The sequence below is a fragment of the Chaetura pelagica genome, unplaced genomic scaffold, assembly GCF_000747805.2.
Source record: "Chaetura pelagica isolate M959 unplaced genomic scaffold, ChaPel_1.0 scaffold418, whole genome shotgun sequence".
NCBI classification, from domain to species: domain Eukaryota; kingdom Metazoa; phylum Chordata; class Aves; order Apodiformes; family Apodidae; genus Chaetura; species Chaetura pelagica.
Window position 1 is genome coordinate 588,571 of NW_009954232.1, and position 26,317 is coordinate 614,887.

The 26,317-nt window shown below is 36.8% G+C and overlaps 1 protein-coding gene across 1 annotated transcript in view; it reads left to right on the top strand.

Annotated features, from left to right (window-relative positions):
* Positions 1-20,551, top strand: part of FAM188A (family with sequence similarity 188, member A) — a 38,977-nt gene extending 18,426 nt beyond the window's left edge. The window contains exons 11-15 of the mRNA XM_010003610.1: positions 8,805-8,877; positions 9,801-9,873; positions 15,443-15,530; positions 18,056-18,127; positions 19,489-20,551. Of these exons, the coding sequence (XP_010001912.1) occupies positions 8,805-8,877; positions 9,801-9,873; positions 15,443-15,530; positions 18,056-18,127; positions 19,489-19,638 (456 nt within the window). The 3' untranslated portion in view covers positions 19,639-20,551. The remainder of the gene's footprint in view (positions 1-8,804; positions 8,878-9,800; positions 9,874-15,442; positions 15,531-18,055; positions 18,128-19,488) is intronic.
* Positions 20,552-26,317: the final 5,766 nt, after the last annotated feature.

Genomic DNA, 26,317 nt, shown 5'->3' on the forward strand with positions numbered 1-26,317 from the left:
GTAGGGAAATTAGGCAACAGGACAGAATCTTCATTGAAATCTTGGGGACCTTTCTTCAGTGCGCAAGCAAAAGGTTTTACTGAAATTCTGCATACCACCCTACTCAAAGAAAGGCAGCTGCTTTTCTTGAGTACTTAGGTGCTTCACTCAGATTTTTACATTGATGTGGAGTACAGCTGTAAACATTGTCCTTATAACTGTGGAATGAAGGATCATCCACCTTGTATTTCTGTCTCAGAATATTTTTAATTACATACTATAGACATTTGTTGCTGTCTGCCAGAATATATTATTCAATGAATAAGCAAATTGCAGCACAGCATCTTTGGGCTGAAGATAACACTTTTAACTATAAGTGAAAATAAAAATCTGGACTAAAGCATTTAATTGAGCTTAAGTTCTCTTATAACTGCCTCTGCATGAATAGTGACAGATGCGTCAATTCCTAGTTTTAAAAAATGTCTACAGGGTCAGCAGTTTCCTCCATTACTAAAATAATAGAGACTTTATTCTATCTGCATGTTTTTCATCTCCATATCTTGATTGTCAAAATTTATTTGGTATGTACAGAAATATTATTACCCTCATTTTACTAAAATAAATTTGAGGTAGAAAGAAAGGACTTCAGAAATAATTTCTTCCTTAAAAGTTTGATTAAAGCACATTTTATTGAAGAGACCATCAGCAGGTTTTCTTCCTGGGACTTATCTGACCTGTCCCCAGTCAAACATTTACTTAGAGTTAGGTATTTTGGTGCCACCATGCAGAGAAATGCAGTGGATAATCTATAGGGAACATAGAAACATGAAAGTACTCATCACAGTGTTTTGATCCACAGTCACCTGCTTCACTGACTTGTTCTTTCTCAATGAAAGAAAACAGAATATGGAAACATTAAATGAAGCTTCACCTCACATCTTCTGTTATTTTCATTTCTAAAGTAGACTGCATTAAGCAAAAAATATTGCATGCTCATCGGCAGAACAAGCTGTAGTGAAGTTGGAAAGGAGATCCAAACATTTGTATTACCTATTTAGTTAGTTCTTCAGAACTCTAATGCTTATGTGTATTGTAATAGAGCTGGAAAAACGTGTGAATAGTTGGGAAGGGAGGCAAATATTAGCAGGGAACTGTAATTAGTTAGTACCAGCGTATTTTCTTTCTTTCAATTACAACTGTGTGTGTATAAGGCCACAAAGTTGCTTGATGCTCAGCAATCCAAACTTAACTATTACTGAAAAAATAAGAGTGGCTATTACTCCTAGGGGTCATGGACTCTGAATTTGCAACTAGGTAGATTTTCCTTGAAAATCTTGAGTATTTCCTTGAGGATGTAGGTTCTTCATCAGAAACTAAATCCAAGCAGCCATCAGTTGTGCCTCTCCCTGCCCCCCCCTTTCTATTAGTGAATGAAAATCTTTCAAATGGCCTCAGACCAACAGAAATAAACAAAGAAACTTTCATCTGACACACTAAATATCCTTGCATGGTCTGTCAGATGGTGCTAACACAAATAGACAATATTGTAAATGTCCTCTAAAAATCAGCTTTAAACTTACAGCCTTTTTTTTGGTTGTAGGGAAAAAGAAGTGAGGAGTGGGGAGCCCTGAATTATTTAATGTAGGGATAAGAGTGTGGTGCTGTGGATCAAATACTCTGTGGTCTGTTCTTGGTTGTTTTCATGATGCTGGTAACATAGGAAGTTATAACAAGCTGAGACTAGTCAGAAGTTTGAGGCATCGCATAGTGTAGTCAGACACTGTATAAAAGAATATAAACAGGTTGAATTGTTAGTGAAATATAACAAGATGTTTCAGCACAAACAATAGAAAGAACAGCAGCAGGTTAAGAGCTGCTTTGTAAATACTATCTGTTGACATACAGACTCACATAATCTGAAAGTTTGAATTCAGACTCTTTGAAAGTGGAAAGACAGCACAGAATAAGTGTCTGGTGTGACTTCAGGTGATTGAAACTGTCCGTGGGGACAATTCAGAGCTCTGAAAATGTTTCAGAAAATCCCTTAGTCTTTTCCCAGGTCTTGGAGCACACAGGTCACAACAGATACGGCTATCCATTTTCAGTTAACAGTATTGTTGCTTATCAAAGCTTGAAGAATCAGATAAGCAGAGGAAACACCTGGCTGGGATATCTGAAAAAGTTACAAATTACTGCCTTTCAAGCAAAGTGTGCCTGTTTTGCTGTGTTAGGACTGTACTTATGGTTTTGGATTACATTTTTTTATTTTTCTAACTTTGATCATTGTAACCTGTTCTGCATATTCTCAGGACCTTTCTTCAGCGTCCTTGATAGTACTGTCTCTCAGAAGAAAGAACTTTCACTTCTCTTCCTAAACAATCTTTTCGATCAAAGTTCAACAGAGCAAATACTGACACTGCTATAGGAGATCTTGAATTTGGGTCAGTGGTGTTTACCAGAACTGGGCTAAGGGGGAGTGTTATTTGATACAGCATTTAATCTCAGAATACCAACAGAGAATGACCATGACCATGAAGGAAAATAAGATGTATGTGTAAAAATTCAACTGTTACTAATATGTCTTAACAACTCTGGTCTCTGCAAAAGTAACCTCTGTATATCCAAATAAATTGTGCTTATGCTTTAACTTAGGAACTCCTTTGCTTTGGAAAAGTAGTGAGAAATATCTACGCCTTTCCTTTTGTTTTTTTACACCCATAACCAGTGATTGCAGGTAATCAGACTTTGAAAAAGTCTTACTTCCTCAGAGAAGAAAACAAAATCAGTTTTTGATTAATTCCACTTCAGGAAATGGTTACAGAGCATGTGGTTTCAGATTCTTTTATTTCCATGAATAAGTGGAATTGGTTCTCTTTGGGACAGTCTGGATATCTAGTATAAAGAACAGAGATGCATGAAGCAACTGCAGAAACAACTTCTGGGGTAAAGTAGGATTTACATTTTCTGTGCACTGATGAAAAGCAGGGAGATGAATGCTGCTCTATTCTTGAAAGTCATTCTGACCTGCCAAATCAGCAGCAAGTCTTCAAATATTTCTATTAGCTGTTAATTTAAGAGTCCCTGCCATACAGTTATAGTGTCCTCAAAGTTGAGATCTAGCTATAGAGATGTTAAATTTTTCAGCCTAGTCTAGTAATTAAAAATGTGGAGCTGGGCAGAGAAAGCTGTAACCATGGAACCTAAGGTCACATTATTGACTTACCAAGACTGGAGTATGGTAATATACCCATCTATATTGAGGAAATTGCATGTGAAAAGTATTAAAGAGCAGTGTGATTGTCTTCCATTTTCTGTGGTTGTGTGCTGAAGAAGTTGACATATTTGAACACTGGGAAGCTGAATCTTTGGGCAGTGATAGGCCTTTTGACAATTTGTGGCAGGAACTCTGAAGTGAGAACACTTACAAGTTAGGTCAAGGTTCTGTAATGCTTGCATTGCTCCTGTCAGAAGTGCCATGCTTCCCATAATATAGTGAGTAGCAATAATGAGGACTTATTACTCAAATCATACAGAAGTAACTCAGGTTTTGCAGTATTTGTTCTTATATTTGAGACACAGAAATTGTAAGGTAGGGGTCATTTAAACTGAGAGGCATAAGACTTTGGATGTTAAGCTAACCAATTCTTTGGGATTTACCATCCTAAAATACTCACTGTTTACCCCAATTCTCTGACTAATTTCAGCTGTTCAGTCATATCTATATGTTCTCCGAAGTTTTAGAAATTTGTTAATTCATCCCATTATATACAGCTTTCACAATGATAATTTAAGGACATTGTTCATCGTTGGTTGATACCACGAAATGTAATTGTATATGCCTCTAAACAAATAAGCAAATTACTTCCTTTTGGGAAAAGACTTGTCATCCATCTGTTTTCTTTCAGCAGGGGAGGTTGAGTATTTCTATATGAAGTAGTTGAGAGATGATGTCACTTTTCGTGTGTTTATGTTTGAATTATTCCAATTTTTGTGTCACTTAATTCTTTCTCTTGAAATGTTACACATTTTGATACTGCTGAGGTAAATAAGAGAATAACTTTGTACTGACTCCTTGCATGCTATTTCCAAGCCTAGATGAAAACTTGTAAAATGGATTGGGGGTAGAGGGTAGTTCTAGCAGTTTCAATATGCACTTTTGAGCCAGCAAAATATAATCTAAAAATTCAAAGTAAAACACTACCATTTGTTGTATGAGATGCCCTCTGAAACAAAGGAGGAGGGATGAAAGAAGGAAGGAAAGAAACCCAACATAATTAAGGGAAGCTTTTCTAGATTCACAAATTAAAACTGAATGCATTTCCCATGGACTGCTAAGCTCTCAATTTAATATATTGTGGGAGCACTTCTGATTTGGAAAACTTACAAAGTAAATATACTTAACTAATGACCATGACTATCACACTAATCTTTTTTACAAAAATCATATTCCTTGATAATTTTGAGTCTATTTTAAATACTATTAGGAAGAAAAGTGATTCTAGTAGTAATCTATTTATTCAGTTCCAACTTCCTAGTTCCCTTCCAAGTATAAGCTTTTTTACTTTTTTTTTTCTGAGTTTGCATTTCAGTTAAAGTACCAGACTTTTGTCTGATTTTTAAAGATGAGCAGTAGACTCTATGAACATAATGTTCAATAATGACTAATGTGCAGTCATCTCCGTGAAACAGTATTTTTACTATAATTTGAATAATACATTGTTTCTGAAATTTAGTTAGCTATATTTTAGTGGAATAGTTTGTAGTGGTGAAGGTATAAAGCACCTGTTGTGAAAAAGACAAAACAGTACAGAAATAGTGGTTAATTTCCTGTCCATTTGTAGGCAGAGTAGTCCTGAGGAGTATTTTTGGCTCGTGTTGTGCTTAATATTGGAAATAATTATTATAATTAACTGATGATGGAACTCCCTTATAAGGAACTTTCAATGCATGGGATACATCAAAATACAATTCATAAGGCTGGGATAGGGGATATATTTTGGCACATGTGATGAAATATCAGCTTGGGCAGCTGAAGTATGTTTTTGTTTGTCACATTTTCAGCTTTGATGCTTGAAGGAGATAAGTTACATTCTATTTCCCTGGATACAAATATATGGACTAGTTGGAACTTTAAAGTTTTCTGGATCCTGGAAGTGAATGACATGGGATTTTTATATACGTAATTAAAACCTTGTTTTTTTAACTATTTATAGGACAACAGTTTCAGTGAAAAGTTAGAATTATTTTGAAGATGAGGGTGGGGTCTCTGCAAGGCAAGTAACTTTTCTAAGTTTCCTTCTGAAATTAACTTCCTTAGAGCATCAGTAAATCACGCTTCACTAAAAAGCATTGATATGTAACAATTGGGAGACTTTACCATATTTAAAAGTTAAGCTGAAAGACATGGAGTATTATCAGTGCTGAGTAACGCAGTCACTGACTTAATCTCAAACTTCTTCCCACATACACATGTACTGAAATAACTAAGGGCCTGGAAAATCAAAATGCCAAGAAAAATAAACAGTATTTGCAATTAGACTATCAAAAAACTATAGCTGTTGTTAGTTGCAGGAGGCGTATTTTGTAAAATTTTGGTTTGCATCACATGATACTGGAAAGTATACATTAACAAGATAATTTGCAGGGAGGGAGTACAACACAAATTATAGTCTTTATTCTTGAATTACTTTAAGATTTTATGGAAAGAACTGCATATTCCCAAAGCAAAGTATAACTGTGTAGTTTGCATTTGAAATAATATGTGGAGTTGGAAGTTACTTTAGTTATATCCTTCCATTTTAAGAGGTCTTCATTGTTACACTGACTTGATGAGCTCCTAATTCATTAATAAGAACCTACCATAAAAATAGCCCCTCTTTAGAGTTAAATTTTGAATATTGAAATCACTGATCATTTTGTTGTTAATAACCTATATATACTATAGCATCATCTACTTTAAATGAAAAACTAATTGCAATAGTTTACTGTAATTCACTGATAGTGAATACTACCCTTACTTACTAAGTTTTGTAATACTGATCCCCCAAAATTATTTTTTTTCCAGTTCTGAAGTATATCAAATTATCAAATTTTACAGTATGTAGGTATTTTATGTAATCACATAAGTGTTACCCATTATAACAGACTATATATGCAACAACTGCATCATGAAACTAATTATGTTGAGCTATAGATGTTACTATTTTCTTTAACTGTTCTAGTTATCATTAATTTATAAAATCACTGGAATATTTTTCATAAATGCTTTTGTTACAAATTAGTCATGTCTATAGATCCTTAAAATTACATTATTATGATATTAATAAAAAATTTAGATTTTTATATTTCCAGCATATCAAGCAATTTATAAGCAGTTCTCACTAGGAGAGACTAGAGGGACAAAGGGACTTGTCCCAAATTAATTTATTCTCTACACTTTCACATGTGGAGCTTTCAAGGACAGGATGATGGGAGAAATTGCAGAGTACAGGAGTTTATCTGCAGGCTAGCCTGCTTCTGAGTTAAGGATGAGCTCTGCAGTCCAGTCACAGTGAAAGGTGAGACTTGTGCAGCAAGAGAAGGCAGTAGGCTGGAGCCAGAATTAATTTAGTCCTGGTAAGTCAAGTCACATCTCAGGAACTAGGAGAATTCCCACAGACATGGTGCACCAGATCCATCTACATTAGTCCTTTAGCATGTTGGAGAGCTTATTTTGCATTGCATCTAGATTTGGAATCCTGCTGGCATATGCAATACAGAAGTCCTGAAAGCTGTTCCTCTCCTGGTGGAGCCAGCACATGGAAGTTGCACAGTAGGAGGCCTTTCAGAGAGCCTCATCTGCAGTGTGGACACAAGAGCTTCAAGCAATGGGCTCTGCCTCTGCCTTGTGTGCTTCTAGGACTGACATTTGGCACAAACTTAATTGCGAGTAAAGATGAGACATCAAGACCCCCCAGTGCACCACAGCAATTGAACCCAAATCCTTCCCTCCGTGCACTGCATCAATTGGCAATGTAGATGTTTGCATCCTGCTTGAGTGGCAAAGGAGTAGCCCATAGGAGTGAACGAATATAATGGGCTGGTGATTTAGAGCCTTGGAGGACAGGGCAGATGCCTCCTAACTGTTTGTCTAATTAATCTTGTATAATACCTAATGTTTGTCTCTCCTGTACATGGAAGTGAGGGGAGCTCTGTAACCCCCAATGTGTGCACCTTAATGCCATTAATAGCTGTACCATTCATCTATTTAAAGTAAAACTGTTGCCTGTTATTTTTAAGTGTATTTTGTGTTCCATTTTATCCCTGTTGGCATGTTCTAGGCAGCTGGCTTTCATTCAGGAAAGTTTTAAAGTGTATGCTGGATACCATTAGGTGTATACTTAAATTCTTAACTGATTTGGAGTCAGCTATTACGAGAAACTGAGTAAGAGTGGAATTCTGGTCAGATGTATTATTTGATTCTGTTCTTTCCTGAAAGCAGTTCTCTTAATCTGTTAAAAGATCTGCATCTTTTAATTCTACATGTTCTGGTTTCTTTTCTGTGCCTTCCTTTAAATGAAGTACTACAGACTTCTACCGTTTAGACCAGAGCTCAATGTTAGAACACACTAGTCATGATTTTCTATTTTAAGAATATTTGTCATCTTCAGAAAGCAAAGTTGAGCTGAACTAGAAATAATAAGAAAAAATATTATGTATACTGTATAAAACAGTTGAAGGTAACTTTTTTATTTTTAATAAATCAATTTACTTAAAACAATATGAAGAAAAGCAAATTTGCCAGGGTTTAACATTGTTCAGATTCCTGTCAATGCTGCGGTTTCTGAGATTTTGTGTTTACTGTTCATAGCATAGCACGTAACATTACAAATTCACCTTGAGAGGAAGAAAAACTATAGAAAGGATATTGTCAAATGCAGTGTTTTCCTCTATGTAATTGTTTCATTTTCCTCTGTATGTGAAAAAAACATAGATGATTGTAAATTTGCAAGAGGAGATGAATGATTTTAAGTACTCCTACCTACTGAGCAGGTTTTGGAGATCTATTTTGGAGTTTCATGTTCTCTTTGAACATCAAGTCTTTGTATCTTTTAAACTAAAGGATGTCTTGAATAAGTGCATTTCTTATCTTTTATGCTTCCTTTCATTTCTCATAAATAACTTCTCAATTTACTTTTTTTTAGAATAACTTTGGCATAAAACCAGGTGACCATGCTTTTTGCTGCTTTTACAATAGAAGACAGACATGTGCCTCTGCATATATTTTGGGTGGCATAATTGTATTTGAGATGAAAAAAGTCACAGATAAATACCAGCATTACAATAGCTACTATTGAAATAATACTTTCTTGTGCAGCTAACAAATCTATGTTCTGCCATTCTGTGAAATGGGCTTCAAAACATTCTGTCAACAGTTTTGCATCTAAATGAGTTTTGGTATGTTTCAGTGTACACATACTACACTCAGTAAATTTCACTGGGCACAGTGAAATATATACACATATATATGTGCATTTTCAGATATGAATAATGATACTGTAGATCTAAATCTCCACCAGAGATTAGCTTTTGTGCCATGACATCTGCATGAAAAGACATAAAATCTGTCTAGAAGTTTACAGAATAATCCTTAATGCATTTCATAATCAGTTTATGCCACTTCCAGTAATATTCCAAATTACCTTAATTTGTCTTCTGTTGTATTTAAATTGCTATTAATTTAAGATCCAAAGCTGTGTAGAATGTCTAAATATTTCCTTAGTAATCTGTATCTGAATTAAGAATATTCTGTAAGTTTGTTGGGTTTTTTTTTCTTTTTCCTTAAGGATATGGCTCTTGTTGCTCCTGAAGCGCCTTCAGAACAAGCAAGAAGGGTTTTCCAGACATATGACCCTGAGGGTAAGGGCTGTACTTCTTGCTGAAATTTATTAATTTTTTTATGGAAGTGTACTCATTCAATAGAGAGAAACTCCAAATAGTAATTAATAATGCATTGTGTAGGATATCTCTTAAAAAAATAGGACCCATTTATAAAATTTGTTCCAAGTACTGCAATTTCAAATCCATTAACACACAAACCTCTCCACATTGGGGAGGAAAGTTGCAGAAACATCCTGACAGCCGGTAGCCGCCCCCCCCGGTACCGGCCTGCGACACCTTTCAATGCCGGGGTAATACACTGTTTATACCTGAGCTGCGAGAAATTAAATACCTGAGACAACTAATTTTCAATAGTTAAATCTACAAGTGACATGAATAAATTTTCTGATAATTCTGCAGTAAGGGAAGCTGAGTTTAACAATAGGAAGTAGTGTTCTTCAAGCATAATCTTTTTAACTTTGTAATGTTCTTTGTAATTAACATAAAGCTTAAATAGTATTTTATTTATTGTATATTACATTTTCATAAAAGAAATTATCTTCTGTGATTGCATTCTTCATGATCTTTGTTCTTGAATGTGGCATACAGAGAAAATTTTCTTATGTTTCAAAAACAGAGGAATTCTAACATTCAGGTACTATTTTAACTAATCAAAAGGGGAAAAAATGCAGTTATGCTAAGGTATCTAGTGGAGATTACTTTATAGAGGTCTGATTCTTAGCAAGTATGCTTTTAAGTGTATGAAGACTGCAGTTCCTATGTTGCACTCCTATTTTTTTTGAAGTGTGAGAGAATTTTTTGAAAACTGTGTTTCTTCTAGAACACGACCATTTGTTTGCAAATTTTAAATATAAAGCTATGCAGTATTTACACTAGTAAATTTGTACTTCAGGAGAGCATTTTGTTTGTTTTTCTAATGAGAAGCTTTGATACTTCTTCAGATAATGGTTTTATACCTGACACTCTGCTAGAAGATGTAATGAAGGCTCTGGACCTTGTTTCAGATCCTGAATAGTAAGTATAATAAAATTTAAATACCACAGAATATTAATTAATCACATATTAATTATAATTTGGGGATTTTTCTGGGAGTTTTTTTCTAGCTTTCTTTCTGGGCACAGAATATTTTTTTAAAGTGTTTAAGCCAGCTTTAAATTAAATGAGAGGAATTCAACTTAAAATGTCTCTAACTTCGATAGTGATAATGAGAAGCCAAAATAACCCCTCCAAGCTACTGCATTACTATATATTCAGGAGATAGTCATAAATATATTTCTGTATGTTAATGAGGGTGAAACTGCAACAGAAGAGAAAAAGAGTCAAGGTGTTCAGAGGCAGCTTATCGTTGCATCAGCACTGGATCTCTACAGAGTTTGAAGCTGAGTCTGCTTCAGTTACACTATTGTTTCCACCAAACACTACAGTTTGAGTAAACTTTAAAGCTAAATTTATCAGAGGAAAAGGTAGTTTATTTAAAATCTGGTGTGGACAGACAGGACAGTGGCAGCAGTTTACCTTCAGTGTCAAAGTTTGCCATGTTTTGCCACTACATGCATAACCCAGAAAGAAGAGCTACATGATTCTACCTTTTTACAGCTCCAAAAGATGGTTCTGCGTTTTTGGAAACATGGTCTAGTTTATTTGGGTCTAAACCAGTTGTTTCTGTAAAATGGCTGTGGAGACTACCAGTTTACTTAGCACAACCATTTGAAATATAAGTGATGCCATTTTCTGTCCTTTCAAATGTTACAAAGTACAACAAAGTTTACTGGGCTGTTCTCTGTGGACAATAGGAGTGAAAATTAAAATCAAAAGACACCCAGGAAACTAAACCCGAGGAAAATACAAGATAAAAAGGCTAACATTCATATTACCTCAAGAAGTGGTGAAATGTGCATAAGATTTTTCTAAAGAGAGGGAAAGAAAAAAGCCTTAGCTTAATAGCTCTGAGAAGCTTTATTTTGGCCTTTTTCTTCTGTTACCTCAATAAGTCTGCAATAATAATAATCTTTCTGCATTCAGCAGTTTTTCCATTTTGCTGTTTGACCTTCAGGGTGTTTGTGGTGTAGCCCTGGCCTATTTTGTTGTGCAGAGCACATCAAATATAAATCGATGTAAAAAGACCCAGTCAGAAAGCCTGCTATATTGAAAAGCCATGATCAAACCATGGAATATTCAGTGTTAAAGCATCTCTTAAATATAAATGTTGTCTAATATTACTGTCTAGAGGACCTACCCCGTTTTGGTTCTGGATGTCCCATCTACTTAATGTGGAATGCAAGTATAAATAACACATTACAAATTTCATACAGGCTTTTCTGTTTGCTTTTAAATGAGATTAAAGGCATTGGTACCAAGTGTACTATTTATATTTTTTAGTTCAAGAACTAAATGGAAGTTCTTTGCGGTCATCTAATCTAAGGCTATAAGATTCTTAGAATCTCCAGATGAATAATGGTCAGATCTGCTTAGAGTTTAAGAACTGCTGAGGGGAAAACTCTGAAGAGCAGATGTGCAGTAACAAGGTAGATTAGCCATTCCAATACTGAATTCCATTACATGTGATTTTAGTAATGCTTTCAAGTCTTTAGGAAATACATCTGAGAACCTAGCTTTCTTGTTTGTTTTATAGAATCATAGAATCATTACGATTGGAAGGGACCTTAAAGATCATCAAGTTCCAACCCCCCTGCCATGAGCTGGGAACCCCACTACTAGACCATGTTGCACAAAACCTTGTCCAACCTGGTCTTAAAAACCTCCAGGGATGGAGCATCAACAACCTTCCTGGGCAACCTATTCCAGTTCCTTATCACCCTTAAATTCTTAAGAAGAATTTCTTCCTAATACCTAACCTAAATCTCCCCTCTCAGTTTAAAACCATGACCCCTTCTCCTATCACTGCCCTCTCTGATGAAAAGTCCCTCCCCAGCTTTCCTATGGCCCCTTCAGGCACTGGAAGGCTGCTATAAGGTCTCTCCGGAGCCTTCTCTTCTCCAGGCTGAGTAGCCCCAACTCTCTCAGCCTGTCTTCATAGCAGAGGTGCTCCAGCCCTTTGATCATCTTCATGGCCCCTCTCTGGACCCCCTTCAACAGCTCCATGTCTTTCCTATGCTGAGGGCTCCAGAACTGTACACAGTATTCCAGGTGGGGTCTCACCAGAGCAGAGGGGCAGAATCACCTCCCTGGCCCTGCTGGCCACACTTGATGCAGCCCAGGATGCAGTTACTCTCTGGGCTCCAGCACACACTGGCAGCTCACGTCGAGCTTCTCATTTACTACCATCCCCAGGTCCTACTCCTCAGAGCTGCCCTCTATCCATTCTCGCCCCAGCCCGGAGGGAGAATTTTGTCTGATTGTTTCTGAAAACCATCTGATACTCTTTAGGGCACTGTTTTGAGCACATCTGACAATCTAGGTTTAGATGATTTAAAACATTTTACCCTATCTCTGACCAGAGCTGGAAGCTTTTATCCACACACCCTTCTCAGCAATGACAGTACAAAGGCCAGCAGTGTCATCATGCCAACATTCATAACCTCTTCAGTTAAGATGCTAGGCTTCACACTAAGAGGCTGAAGCACTTGCTTTGCTGGATTTGCTGTAATAGCAGTAACACTGAAGAGCATTAGCTATTTGCAAAATGAAAAAGCATCAGTTGAAATATACAGTAATAAAATTTAGTTAAATCTTCCCTTCTAACCTTATCTGATTTGATTTTGTACACTGCACATACTTTAAAACTTAGTATGACTCTGCATTTTGAAACAGTTATTGTATTTCATTAGTGAGTATATAGCTTGCTTTAATTTTACTACATAATTTAAGTGCATTTTCAAAATTACCTTTACTTAAGTCTGCCTTGTTCTGTTTAGAAGCACGATATTTTTAGAACTCTATTACAGCATTTCAAGAATTTGATAAAGTTTCAGAAGCTACTGAAATATCTTAAATTTTGTACTTTGAGAGCAATAAGTATGAGCAATAGAAGGATTGAAGTCCAGTATCTTTCAAATCCTTAGTGCAGAATTCACTTGACTAACGAATATTTTTTTAGGTACAAAATTAACATAGTTTATAGGATATCACATTCAGTTTAATGATTTTTTTTAATTCTTCTAAGGACCTTAACAGAACCACTCTCTTAAAAATTGCATAGTGTATTCTATGTGTATTGAGGCAGACACCAAAAGAAACCTAATAATTTACTACTACTATGTTAGGACCAAGAAAGGAAGCTACCCAGGAAAGGAAGCGACTTAAAAATGAAGACACAGAAGTGGTAGCCAAAAGGATAGAACTCTTACATGCAACAGTAATCAAGAAGAGCTTACAGAAGAGACCTAGGTGGTTAAAGGCTTAGATAGCAAAAGAGGCAGCTATGAGAAGATAAGACTTGTGTCTTCTGAAAGGGAAATAATGTCCCTACATGAAAAAAAATAGGGAAGAGTCTACATTTATGGAACATGAAATACAAAATAAAGCAGAGTTAAAATCTTCTGAAGACTAATCTGCAAAGTTATTTAAAAAAAACCTAATAGTATATTTTTTAAACCCCTCAGAACAAGGAGACTTGCAAGAGGTTTGTAGTTTTAATAGGTGATCCCCAATCTTAGAAAGTATTCAATTCAAAGTCAGTAAGAAAAGTGTAGTGAATTCCTCTTCATACTCCCTGAGGAAGATTACAGGGAGGTTTCTGCACTTAAGCATTTTATTTGGTCAGTCAGAGTAACTAAAGAGTCTGTCAAGGTAAGTAAAAACCCCCAAATTCTGAAGAAACATAATTAAATTGCCGAACTATTTTAGTTTACTTACTAGTCTAAGTAGTAGCAGCATGAGAAAGTGTCAAATGAATAACAGTACTTGGAAAAGGATTTGAAGGTCAATGTGGGGAAAATTCACATGCAAATGTTTTATGTGTAAACATGGGATAAGAAGGAAGCTTTTCTTCATAGATAAAGGACTGATCAAAGGATTAAAATGTAATTTTTTTCTTAATGGAGGGAGTTCGCTAGAGGAATTTTGCAACAGTTTGTATCAGGTCTGTGAATTTGTCATGGCACTGGTGAGAATTTGAAGGTAGGGATGAATATGATAGTTTGCTGCTCATACAAAAAGTATTTGAGATATTTAAAAAATGTACATGAAAGAGCAGCAGAAGTTACTGGAAGACAGGGTAACAGAAGTTGCAATACAGTGAATGTAAGTAGAATGCACCTGGGATAAAACAATCCTAATTTTACATGCACATTGTTGGGCTATGAACTAGATACTACATATCTTAGATTTAAAACGACAGTAATAGACACTGCAGTGGGATTTCTAAGGTTTATGCCACTGCATAAATGGCATCTCACCCTTATCTGAAAAAAGTAATATTGTAGAAAGGTATCAGGAAGGCAACAAGACTAATCAAAGGCACAGAATGGTATTAGTACAACTAGGTTAGGACTCTTCGACATGGAAAAGAGACAACCATTGGTATATAAGAGAAGTTTCTAAAATCAGGAGTTTCAGGAGTTATTGTTAATTGCCTCTCCCAATACAAAATTGAGGTGTCATCAAACTGAATTATCAGGTGTCATGTCCAAACCAGAAGGAGACACTTCCAGAATCTATAATTAAATTTTAATTTTGCAAGTGGAGTTTATTAAATGCCACAAGTGTATATTGGGATCAAAGCCAATTAGGCACATGTGTGGAAAGAAAAAATACATATCTCTGTCTTTTAGATACTGCTTCTGAATGAAGATGTCTTTGATCAGCAGATTGCTGGAAATGGGGAGGGTAAACTAGGATGTCACAGTGTGTTTGCCTTGTTGTACTCTGTCATAAGCATCCACTGCTGACCAATGTCAGAAATAGGATACTGGGCCAGATGCTTTGTTGGTTTGACCCAATGAGGGCATTCTTCTGTATGTTACAGCTTGCAACTTAGGCAAAAGGACAGGCAGATGAAAATAGATGTTTGATGCCTGTAGAAATACATTGCTTAAATAGAAAGATAACGTTATAATTGGAATTCATTTGTAGTGACCTGAAATTATCCCATATTCATGCAGTGAGGCTTTCAGACTAGTATTGTTATTCTTTTGGCTTCTATAATATCAAGGACCTGATGTAAAAAAAATAAATATCTGTTAAACTTAACTGTAGTTCAGTGTTACTTAGAAAATCTTGGAGGCTTTTAAAATCTCCCTTTTAAAAACAGGTTGTTTGGCAGTTACAGAGCTGTATTTAAAGGATGACTGTTTTCTGTGTCTGAGTTCAAGAATGCTTACAAGACAGCAAAGTGCCTTTTGGGCTGTAAACCTAGTTTTAGATTATATGGGTTTCAAATTATTTTACCAAATATGGTAATCCTGCAGAATTATCTCTTATTTAATTTAAAATAACAGATTAATTTAAAAATAACTGTGTTTTGGCAACTCGCATGCCATTCTGGTGCAGTTGTCACAAATGATTAAAAATAGAATAGTATTGCTATACTTGGCAGCCAGTACTGTAGTAGCACAGCATAACTTAGTCATGCAAGAATTAAAATGTCTTACTAATACTTTTATATTCAATGTTTTTGTTATAGTGTAAATCTCATGAAGACCAAATTAGACCCAGAAGGACTAGGCATCATATTACTGGGTCCTTTTCTGCAAGAATTTTTCCCTGAGCAGGTAATCAATAGCTTTATTTCTGCAGAGCTTTGTCTGTTCTGCTTGTCTTTGAGATTCATTAAACGTTTCCACCAATATCACAGAACTCTTTTTAACAAGCATTGTATTTGTTTGACGTAGCTGACCAGCAAATAACTTAATGGATTATGCAACAAACTGTAGACTTAACGTTTTGCATAAGGTGTCCATGATTTTGTCAGCTTTACATTTGGAAGAAAACTCATTGTAGTGACAAGTTCTGAAATTAACTTCAGGAAATATATAACCATTTTAGACACAAAATTCAACTGGTTCCCTCCTCAGAGAGTTCATCTGAGTTTAGTTTTTCTAAGAATAAGTGACCATACTGTTTTTGTCAATATTACAAATGCCTGCTGTAACTAGCTAATGGGAAAAGGTTATAAATGTATTTCAATGCATGTATTTTTATGTATTCCTCTAATAATGTAAATTTTTTGACAGTTTAACAAAACAACATGATAGAGTTCTGTTTAGTATATGTGGAAGTTATTATCTGCCAGGGTAATGGAAAATTTTTCAATCTTTCAATCTGTTACATATATTCATTAAGATAGCACCATCACTGAGAAGCAAGCATGTGTTAACCCAGCTCTGCTGTCCTCTTCTCCCTTTGTCCTGGGCCATGTTTTTCTGCCTTCACGCTGCCTCCCTCATGCCACCAGAGACCTCTTTGTACAGATACATGATAAACCAGAACAGGGAACTGGTGTGGATGAGAGCTCTCTTTGCAGGTTTATGGAGGCTTGTTTCATGGCCATGCAAATGCTTTATTGGCAGATGAGAGAGGGTTTCCCCAGTGACAGAAAGATAGGCTGATGAGGCAAGAGAAGGGCTGAGGAGTACTTTCCTGTAGCCTTTTGTGGCTTAACATATCATTGAGACAATATGGCTTAATTTTAACAACCAATGAAATGTGAAACTTAAATGCCCTCAGGAAGACTTTTTGTTAAGGGTTGTGCAGCACTGTTTGCATGGAGTACTCTGTACTACAAAACAATCTGGTAATGCAGAAAACATCAGAATTACACTTCCAAAGATGGTAGGAACTGAATACATCATTAAGAGATGATTCATCATTTAGAGGATAAAGAAGTTAGAGTGCTCATTTTCTCCAGATTTACTGAATTACATCTGCATTGTGTATTGGCCAACTGTTTCTTCTTCCTTTCATTTGTATATCCAGAAGTGGAAATATTTTAAAATTTAAAACAGAAAACAGCAGTGATGGTTGGAATGGTTGATGTTCCCCTTTATGCAATTATTTAAACATGTAGCTAGCACTCAGGAGATCTAGATTTGATTCCTTCTTTGCTGAGAATATTCAAAACCCCATTCTTAGTCTCCTAGAAAGTCCTGAACTCCATCTCAGAAGCAGGAAGGGATTTCATCTTTCTATTTCAAAGCTGTTGGCTTAGAAGAAAAATATTCAAAGATGCTTCAGCCTGAGACAGGAACCCTGATGACTCCTCAATTCTCTGGTAGCCCAGGGAATTACTGGTTTTGGGAGACAGTAACCGCACAAAATTTTTTACATCCATGGGACAGGAACAGGAAGGCAGCACTTCTTTTCCTTCAGGGTGAGCATACCTTCCTCAGAGAAAAGAGCAAGTGTCCTCTTTCCTTCCCAGCAAAGCTTGATTTTATTTATCTCTGCGTAAGGAGTTAATGCTTACCTCCCTTTTCATCACCCTCCCTCCACTAAATAGCCTGGGTTGCTGTGAGAGACCCATACAGAGATAAGGTTTTGAATCATTTAAGAGGAGAAAAATGAATGAGGGCTTTTTGTAATCTGATGGATGTAATCTGAGCAGATTTCTTCTCGTTCCAGCCTTTACCTCCATATACTTAAAAAAGGGATAGACTTTTGTTTGGAGCCTGGTCCAGTAGGCATAGAAGAGATGGCATTACACCTGATTTCTTTTTCCTGATTCAGTGAACCTTTTCAGTCCTTTTAGGACTAAAGTATTAAAAAACCTGGAATAGTAAAGGGTGACAATTGCAGCACATCTGCTGTCAGGCCTCAGCTGAACAGGTGTCTTCACAGTTAGTTTACAGATAGGCAAGCATGAGCATAAATTACTTTTTAGCTCTCAAATGGAAGGTTAGAGATTGGATCTGGTCCTTAGTAAATATTTAACTTAGTAATATTCAAACAGTCATAAATACATGTGCATGTAGCTACTATGTAAGTTGTCTGACTTGAAATATTAGGACAGTTTCTACCTGCTTAGGGTGGAGGTTGTAGCTTTAAGTGTCCAGATGAACACAGAAAATTACAATTTGTTCTTGGGGGCATTACCCATTAATATACTAACATATCTTTGTAATTTCTGATAAGAAAGGTAAAATCTCCAAGGTCATTTCACCTAAAAGAAATTTTTACTTTTTTACAATTTCCTTGATTCTTCCTGCTTAAATGCATCTGTCTACTTAGTTGTAAAAAGAGGAGGTTGTCAAGGCACAGTGTATATGTTACATGAAATTAACTGTCTTCTTTCTACTAGGACTCTAGGGTTTCAGAGTCATTCACTGTTTACCATTACAATGGACTGAAGCAATCTAACTATAACGAAAAGGTAAGATTTAAGAAACACAAATCTAGCTCTAATAACAAGAGCATGCAAAAAATTACTTCCTGCATTAAATTGTAAAACTGACAGTCATAACAGGGAAAATACTTTAACTTGAAACAGACTCTATACAAAACTATTACATTGATAATTTTCTTCCAAAATGATGTATTTGGAATTGGAAACTGCTTTGTGCTTGTGATCATATTTTAGCAAGTCTGTTCGATCAGTTGGCTAGACTGTATCTCTTCAGCCTGTGGTTTGAATAGAGCACTTCTCATGCTTATCTGTGAGAAGGGTGATCTGGACTGTAAAGCTCAGACATGTAACATAGATAAACTGCAACTGCTTCTGTAAGTGACCACACACCTAAATTGAGATGTTTGGAATTTTTTGTGAAATATTTTCCTACTACAGACTTGCATCAAAAATCAGTATTTTTTTGGAACCTGAGGACAAAAATGACCTGTTTAATTTTCTGCTTTCTTGGAAGGAGAGGTATTAGTGACATGCTGAGACTGCTTCTAAGTTAGTTCCTGAGTTAGCATTTAAGGTAGAAGAGTATTAAGGCTGTGAAATCTCCAGCAGTTTCATACCCCAAAACAGGCAAAAGCATTCCAAGATGCATTTATATTTTCTATTGAAAATAGAGAACTGGAACATGGGAAGTTCCATCTGAACATGAGGGAAAACTTCTTTAGGGTGACAGTGGGATGGGCTGCCCACGGAGATTGTGGAGTCTCGTTCTCTGGAGATATTCAGGACCCACCTGGATGCAGTCCTGAGTAATGTGCTGTAGGCAATCCTGCTTTAGCAGGGGGTTGGACTAGATGATCTCTAGAGGTTCCTTGCAACTCTGATGATTCTGTGATCTATATATAATCAAGAAAAAAAAATTGTTTGTTTGTTTCCAGACGATGCTGCTTATACCATTTTAAGCAGTTTTGAATAGAGCTGATTTGCAACAGAAGTTCTGTTTTATGGAAAATTAATTCCAAAAGTTGGGTCTAAGGAACACTGTCATAAAAATAACAATAGCAAACTTAGCAACTGCAGTGGTAGTAGTTCTGTTGTCACAGAATTTTTGCATAATTTTTTTTCCCCCAGTTTTGCCCTTACTGTCTGTTGAAGTAAACAGTCAAATGAGTATGGCCTGACCTGGATTTTCAAGCACTAAGTCTGAGAGATTAACTTATTTTTTATTTCATACCTCATTTCATTTTTTTTAAAAAAATGTATATAAAATTTCACAAATTTGATATTTGTAGTAAAAAAAGTAGCAAATCCTCTCCTAATCCCATGAAAATAATCTCATTTTAGGCTTTCTAAACAAAGATAGGCTGACGTAATTGGTTTTATTCTGACAGGTCATGTATGTAGAAGGCACAGCAGTTGTAATGGGTTTTGAGGAACCAATGCTTCAGACTGATGACACTCCTGTAAAACGCTGCCTGCAGACCAAGTGGCCATATATAGAGTTACTCTGGACCACAGATCGATCTCCTTCTTTAAACTGATAGGTTGTGCATTAACAACATCCTGCTATGGAATGCTTGAATGAGGGTTTGCTTGGAAAGTGGTATACTTTGACTGTGTGAAGTTATACACTGGTATCATTAATGAACTGTAAATAATTATTGCAAAACACTTTTTCAGTGTTAATTGGAATATTTAATTTTTTAATCAGATTGATTTCTATTATAATAGTTTGTCTTTTTGGCCACTATAGTACTGTTAATGTGAGTTATCCTAAAAAAAGAGCCTGTTTATAACATCTTAACATTATTTTGCCATCTCATAAAGATTTGAAAAATGTCTGATATTGCAGAATCTGCATATTAGATGTCAGCTCTTTAAAACATAAAACATATTCAGCTTCCTCTGAATCATATAGGCATGTTTCATTATTTAAATTATATTGGCTTACATTACAGTACCATAACGTGTGGACTAGACTGGCCTTTGCACTGGATACATTTTAATGAGTAAATTTTCTGCAATTTTTCCTAAAAATCTAATTTCACCTAAAGAGCTTGCACAATGTGACATAAATATGATACATTTTTAGGAATATTAATAAGTATAATTCATAAATACTCTTTCTTGGCAGTTGTATATTACTGTGGCTTAGTTATCAGGCATGTTAAAAGTTAACAGAAAATCTGATGAAAAATAGATGTATTAATATTTATTTGAATTTGTATAAAAGAAATGTAAAAACAACAGAAATAATTTCTTGTTCTATAATCTCTAAACCATTCAAACTTATAATATTGCCAAATACCTCTTCTCAATTTGTCCAAACAGCAGTGTAAGCCAGCATTATTGTATGTGTTAAGTGCATGAGAACATCTGTTATTACATTATTATATTCCTTTATTTATTATCAACTTGTTAGCTCTAAAATAAAATCTTTTCCTTGAATCATAATGTATTGTTTTAAGTTTGGTTTTAGTCAAACTTTTTTATTGCCTCTCTAAGATTTATTAAACGGGATCATGGGTTTAGAAATGTCTGGGTTTGAGTTGAACACATCTCAGGGGAAAAAAAAACAAAACTAACAACAGATAACTTACTGCATCTTATCTGTGATTGTAGATCCTATGCTGTTGCCAGCAGGGCTGATTTTCATATTCTGAATTATTTACTTTAAAAAAGTTATTTTCATGTGTAAATAACAGTATGACTCTAGAATGATCGTCATGCAGGAGAACAAACTGATTTGGTTGAAAATGAGGCATCTAGTGCAGGGGAGAAACCCTTGGAGAATTTGCACTGTAAAGCATATCATAGTAACAGAGAACATCCCTGGCATGACACTTGCAGATGCATCCTCTGCAAGACTCCACAATATACCTGTGAGTTACATCTGGCAGGTAAAGGGCTGCAGTTCTTCACGAGCTGCTCCAGCCTGAGTCCTTTCCATGGGGTGCAGTCCTTCAGGAATGGACAGCTTCAGCATGTGTTCCAGCACGGGATCACCCTGCAGGGGGACAACCTACTTCACCATGGTCTTCTCCAAAGACTGCAGTGGAATCTCTGCTCCACACCTAAAGCACCTCCTGTCCTTCCTTTACTGTCCTTGGTGTTTGTCCTTGTTTCTCATGGATTTTCTCTCTCCTAGCCACCACACAGTTTTTTACCCTTTCTTAAATATGTTACCACAGAGACAGCAGCAGCTTTGATGACACGCTCAACTTTGGCCAGTGGCAGGTCCATCATGGAGCCAGCTAGAACTGGCTCTGTGCAACACAGGGATAGCTCCTGGTGACTTCTGAGAGAGCCCACTTCTGCAGCCCTGTGTCCTGCCTGCCCCAGCCAGCTACTGAACAAGTCTGATCAGGACTTGCTTAAAAACCTGACTTCTGAAATTACCATGATTATTCCTTATCAAAGAACTGACAGCAGTGTTTCTTACCTGGTTTTGAGATTTCTTTTCTGAAAATATAATTCATTTGCAGATGATAATAATCTGAAAAGGTTCCGTAATTCATCTTACCTGACTTTACTTAGAACACAAGGATTCCATCTTGCTGTGTGGGCTTGATGCTGAAAGGCTTGTGCAACAGTACTATTACTTCTCAAAAGTATATAGATAATTGATTAAAAGATTCTGCTTTAATCTGGACTACTTGGTAAGTCTGAAATTTTGCCTAAAATGCTCAGCAGTGATAGGGTTGGTTCTGCACATTTTAAGATAAATGTTTTTAGGCAGAGTTGCACTGATGTCTTGAAAGGTGATGATTCACTTTCCGTGCTTTCTCCTGGAGTCTTGTGTCTGTCTTGGATTGTACTAGAGTATCTCACAACAGAGCTTGCACTGAATGAGTGAGTCTGTTAGAATAAACAGCCTTTTTCTAGTCCCCTGATAGAAACAACTTATGTTCTATTTCACAGAAAAGAAAAATACAAAAATTAGAAGTCCAGCTGATGTAGGATCCACGTAAAAGCATTAGTCTGGATTAAAACGTCTGTCATACTCAAGAGGAATTTAGCTGATACTCAGTGTGGTATAAAAACCCTTATTCCTCAACCTTTGTTTTTCCTTCTTCCAGTTGTTTGAGGCCTGGTTTCTGGTTTACTTCACAGATTTTTGTAATACAGAGGCTAACAAACAGTGCTTAATGGAACTTGGCCAGCTCATCTTAGAGCCTCGGCCAAGTGAACTGTTCCGTCCTTTCCTCCCTGATGGACAAGATGGGAGAGATTCTGACTATATATGTATATGCTGCAGTTTGCAAATTGAGGCTCAGTAAAACCAATTAAGTAATACCAGAGCAGTCTATGGGGTTAAATACATGTTGTAACTAACCAGAGCAAGCTGATAATGCTAACAGTAAGACATTACATTAACTAAATATGCAATTAAATTAGATTTTGATTAATACTCTAGGTGAACAATTTTTTATGTATTGCACAGTAGTTAAATTTCAATTGCCAAGGCAATGTCAGTATCTTCTGGGAGATGACTAGTGTCCTAGCTGGCAACCTGGTACAGTCAATAGGCCATTGTATAGTCAGTCTGGAAAACTGGGTTCTCTCATGACTCGAAGCCCTTTAAGACAGTATGTCTCAGCTCTAAATTCACTTTGATAACAAAGAGAGAAGGAGGAAAAGAGGTCCTGGAGTCATCTGCTGGTTAAATGTTAAAAGAGAAATTATTTCGACTTTGATGTATACTGAAGTTTGCAGTTGGATACCCTAAATAAATTATGGAAAGACTGCTTGCAAGTTCCTCATACCAGCCCAGATGAGTTAAGATAGGAAGACTTAAGGCTAACAAGTATTTTTTACTGCTTTGTCAAAGCTTGAGCTGTTGAAGGTAAGCAGCCAGTACAAATCCAAATGTAAACACCTCCTAATAATCCACATGAAGGTTTCTTTAAAACAATTAATCACTCAAGTACTTGCAGGGCACTTTGGGTGTTTTGAATAGTTCTGCTGAAGTTCGTGGCTTTATCTTTCAGTTACAGTTTCTGCTTATGTGATCCACCTGTATGCTTCTTTGTGCTTTTCTTTGTGAGGAGGAATTCCTGGCAAAGGAGTCCAAGATGGGCTTGGATGGAGCAGACAACTGATGTGGGAGTAAAATTCACTAGGGTAGTGAAATGGCTGTAAGACAGCACTTCACGAGCAGGAGCTAGAACCTTCATCAGTGCAACGCACACCAGCACTCCAGCAAGGTGCCTGTACAGCCAGTCTGCAGACAGTCCCTGCGTGCTGTCCCCTGCAGGCAGAGCTGCCTGGCGCCCAGCATCGGGGTGTGCTCTGGAGACCACCTTCTGGCTCCCTTGTGGGTTTGCCAAGTGTTGCACCGCGAGTCTGCTGAACACACTAGCCAGGAGGTGCGGGGTGAGCACTGACTGCATTCACAGCCTCCCCTGCAACGACCCTGCTCTTCCACACTTGGGGGCCTCGTGCACTAAGCAGCCAGTCTGTGCTTTTATGAAGGTGGAAGATAGGCTTATTAGATTTTGATGTACATTGATTTATTGTGACTAAACTAGTTAATACTTATAAATGAAAAAACCATCAGTATTTCCATGAGATCTCTTGACAATAAACCATTTTTTTCACAGACTGTAAGTTTAGGTTGCTAGAAGATTTAGCTTGCTCACTTCCAAATTAGCTTTAGTGCTTTTCACATATTAATTACTTCTGCTGATATTTTTAACTTGGACAGTGTTAACAGAGGTAACGTTCAGAACTGAATGCTGCACATCCTTTGTTGACATGTCCTGAATTCAGATCCCAACTAGAATTTGGGGGAAGAGGAAACAAAGTCTTACAGTAGAGAAGTTAACTAGTCTACGGGAACACAGAAAACCTTAGAGTACAGCTTAATGAGTTTGCTAATTCTTAATTGAACTGAACACAAGCAAAAATTGTCAGGCTTTTTATTGCCAAATGCAGGAGGGCATCAGTACATAGTTTAAAAGCACATAAATGAGACCCATAATGAACTAGGCCACTTCATTGCTCTCAGACTTGTGCATTGGCTAAAATTCATGCTTTCAGCTAGGAGAGATAAGCACATGCTCAGATTCAGAAGCTGGCAATAACAAGGCTGATGAGAAGAAATTAATGTTCTTTGTATATCATGGTCACATGCTCATTTTATTCCTGTGCTTTTCAACAGGATAATCCATACAAAATACTATGTAATGGCTCAAATTAGAGTTCAGGAGAAAGTTTTTCAGAAACAAAACTAGGTAGCAACAATGAGAAAAGTAAGCTTTCCTATGGGAATTGGACACTTAGGCTTCTGTACTGCCATGTTTAGGAAAGTTTTAACAGTTAAATTGTCATTAATTTTTACAAGATTTATGTTAAAACCCCATATGATTATTTGAAACCTCTGCTAGCAGGCAGGTTACTAAATAATTGCATAAATAAGATTAAAGCTTTCATAACAGAGCCTTCTATGAAATACTTATATTTAGAAGCTTTTCCTGATCTATTTTTAAGATTGGAAAGACCTTAATGTTATATACATTTCAAACTAAAAGGGGAGGCCATGAGAGCTGCCATGTTCTTGCTATTCCCCTTCTGCATTTCATTGGTGTGAATGCTCATCTGTCTCCAACTGTGCTAATTACTGAATTACAAAGCTGGTTTGGATAGGTCTGTAGAAGACAGATACAGCACCAGAATGTGCTGCCCTCTCACTCCCTGAGTTCCAGAGGTTTGGAGTGCCATGTCTGTTCCCAGAGCCCCAGCGACTTGTGATGCTCAGCACTGGAACTGACTGTTGTGCTAAGCAAGAGCAAGGCATTATTATTATTTAACGTAAGACAGCACAACTTTCAAATGCCTTCCCTTGCCTTACAACTGTATGATGTTTAAGAGTAGACCCCACAAGTCATTGAGGTACATCCAAAATTTATTACTGGTCCTTACATCTCCAAGAGATACTTATTCAATATAAGCTAAAAAAATCATGTCAATGGTGATGTTTCACTTTCATAGCAAGAGTAAAGTCAATATAATTGTAAAGTGAGTAGAATTACAAAGTGTTACAAGCCTGTGGGCACAGCTAAGGGTCACCATTAATGCTGGAAATAAAAACACTTCTATTTTTGTGAACAGGAATGTCAGTCTTATCTGAATAATCTTGCCATAAATCACTTAAAATAAACACAGAAATAAAGAAACTAGAACAAAACAAACTTTCCTCAGCTGCTTTCACAGGTATGCTCTACTGTAGCATGTTTATAACTGGGTCGTTTTGGACCTGTGTTTTATAAATGCTGAAAACCAATACCTTTTTCCTCCTAACAGAGTTAAGTAAATAGAAAATAAAATGTTTCTTCTTTTCTTCCTACCTTTGGGCTGGCCAGAAATAATACAAATAAGAATACTGTCCTTTCACAGTGTGGGTGTGATGCCCCACTTAATTTTGTAGGGGAAGGGAATATTTCAGGCAGTCAGTTTTTACACAGCCTTTACAAAAAAACAGCTAGAACACTACGGTGGGGCTTGCAGGGGCAAAACAACTCAAGGCAGGAGTTACAAAGCCTCATCATTTAAATTACTTCTATGAAGAAATTCTGAGAGGAGCTTTATAAAAGCTCAACACCACATGCAATGAAGCAGCATTGATCGTGTCTGTGCAGAGAGGGGCCTGACACCTGCTGCTGCTGCAGGGGCTGTGGTAAAGGCACACAGCAATGCTTTCCCCAGCACGAGTGGGATGTGCTCCCTTCAGAGGGTTACAGAGAACCTCACGTCCTCAGAGAAGCACCAAGAGAGGAACTGGGAGAGGAATGCGTTTCCTGACGTGTTCTGAACTCTGTGGCTGGGTTTACATCTTTCCTGCGGTTGGAAGAGGTTTTTGGTTGCTGTTTTTTTTAACAGTCAAGCTGGCGGTCACACAGCAATCTGATCGAGGTTTTAGTTTCCTAAAAGGCATTTTCAAGTATCAAGAGTCTTGAAAACGCTGCAAGTCCACAGAAATGCAAATAGAAACCACCAGCCCTAACTCAGCCGTTTTCGCTTGGGAACGTGCTTGTCCAGACACAGTCACTGGGTAATTCTGCTGAGCAGAGCAAAGGGGGGTCCGACACAGCTTCTCGGGTCTGTTATCCTGGCAAGACGAGTCGCTCTCCCCAGACACAGTTAGTAGCCTGGTTAGTGCAGTAAAACCGCCCCAAGAGCCACGTTCGCCCGGGGGGGCAAAACCTCCCCAGGCCCCCG